Genomic DNA, 1,318 nt, shown 5'->3' with positions numbered 1-1,318 from the left:
TGTCTGTCTGTCTGTCTGTATATGGGGGTTAACAGTAGCACATTTCAAACTAGAAATGAGTCAAGTTAAAGTTTTTTGTTGTTGAAGTTTTTCATCCAATCCCAGTAACGATTGTCCTCTTCATCCGAGACGGAGATGACACGGAGTAAAAATACGGTGGTTCAGTTATGGTTTCTATCTATTTTGGGTGAGGTTAGTAGCTCGGTCCATAGTAGGAGCTGGGTTGGGAACTGGAGGGTCGCTGGTTCAAGTCCCCGTATGGAGTGTAGGATTGGTAGATGGAGAGATGCCAGTTCACCTCCTTCGGCACTGCCAAGTACTCTTGGCACCCCCCCAACCGCTCAGGGCGCTGGTCCAGCCTGCTCTGACACCTCTCCAGTGTGTGTGTGTGTGTGTGTGTGTGTGTGTGTGTGTGTGTGTGTGTGTGTGTGTGTGTGTGTGTGTAGTGATTTCTAACGAGCAGCATTGTAATTCCCCACTGGGGATCAATCGGTCGACAGCACTGCAATCTGTTGCTTCACAACACAAACGTGATAGAAAAAACATTCTGAAATCAACACAAAATCCTCAATTAAAAAATAAAAAATCCTCAAAAAAACATCAACATAAGATGTTAAAAAAATAAATTGGCCCTACATTATTCATTGGCTCTGTAAAGACCTAAATAATTATGATTACTGGTGCATGTGTTGTTAAACAATTCAAGCAATTATTCAGCCGTTAAGTAGATGTATTTAAGTTAAAAGATTATTTTAAAGGAGCATTATAAAAAGACGCCATCGACAAATGTCAAGCAAGTATTTAAATCTCTCAATAAAACCATTATTCTTAAAAACAATATGTGACAACACTGCATGAGTGAGTTTTGCTAAAAAATCACTTTGTGGATCAACTAGTTTTTCTCTTTTTCTGAATGGTGTGATATGAAATAAAGTTGACAATCTGTCACTTTTGGAGATGGAAAAATAAATGCAAAATGAATAAAAAATGACATTTTAATGTCAAATTCAAAATGAGTTGAAAGTGCTCAGATCAGCGAAACATCTCAGCACAGGTTGATCTGATTCCTGCATGTGATGTCTTCCTCAGAGCGGAGGTGAAGAACCTGTTCAGCCCGAAGGTCCCCCTGCCCCCCCTGTGTCGAGGTCTGGGCGGTCTGGACGGCAGCAGCCAGCGCTCTCTGCAGAGGAACGGCACCATCAGGAAAACCCTCAGCGGAGGCATGGCGGCCATACGCAGACACTCCCAATGCATCGCCGTCAAACTCCAGGCAGTAAGGGTCCCAGCACATGATATGGATATTATATGGGATAGGATA

At 42.5% G+C, this 1,318-nt stretch overlaps 1 protein-coding gene across 1 annotated transcript in view; it reads left to right on the top strand.

Annotated features, from left to right (window-relative positions):
• The window catches only part of LOC117959736 (unconventional myosin-XVIIIb-like), a 34,100-nt gene that overhangs the window by 9,423 nt on the left and 23,359 nt on the right, over nt 1–1,318 (top strand). The window contains exon 7 of the mRNA XM_034897015.1: nt 1,055–1,273. Within this exon, the coding sequence (XP_034752906.1) occupies nt 1,055–1,273 (219 nt within the window). The remainder of the gene's footprint in view (nt 1–1,054; nt 1,274–1,318) is intronic.

Source organism: Etheostoma cragini, chromosome 16, assembly GCF_013103735.1.
Source record: "Etheostoma cragini isolate CJK2018 chromosome 16, CSU_Ecrag_1.0, whole genome shotgun sequence".
Lineage (NCBI taxonomy): Eukaryota > Metazoa > Chordata > Actinopteri > Perciformes > Percidae > Etheostoma > Etheostoma cragini.
Note: the sequence above shows the minus strand (reverse complement) of the source record. Positions and strands in the feature narration are given on the sequence as shown.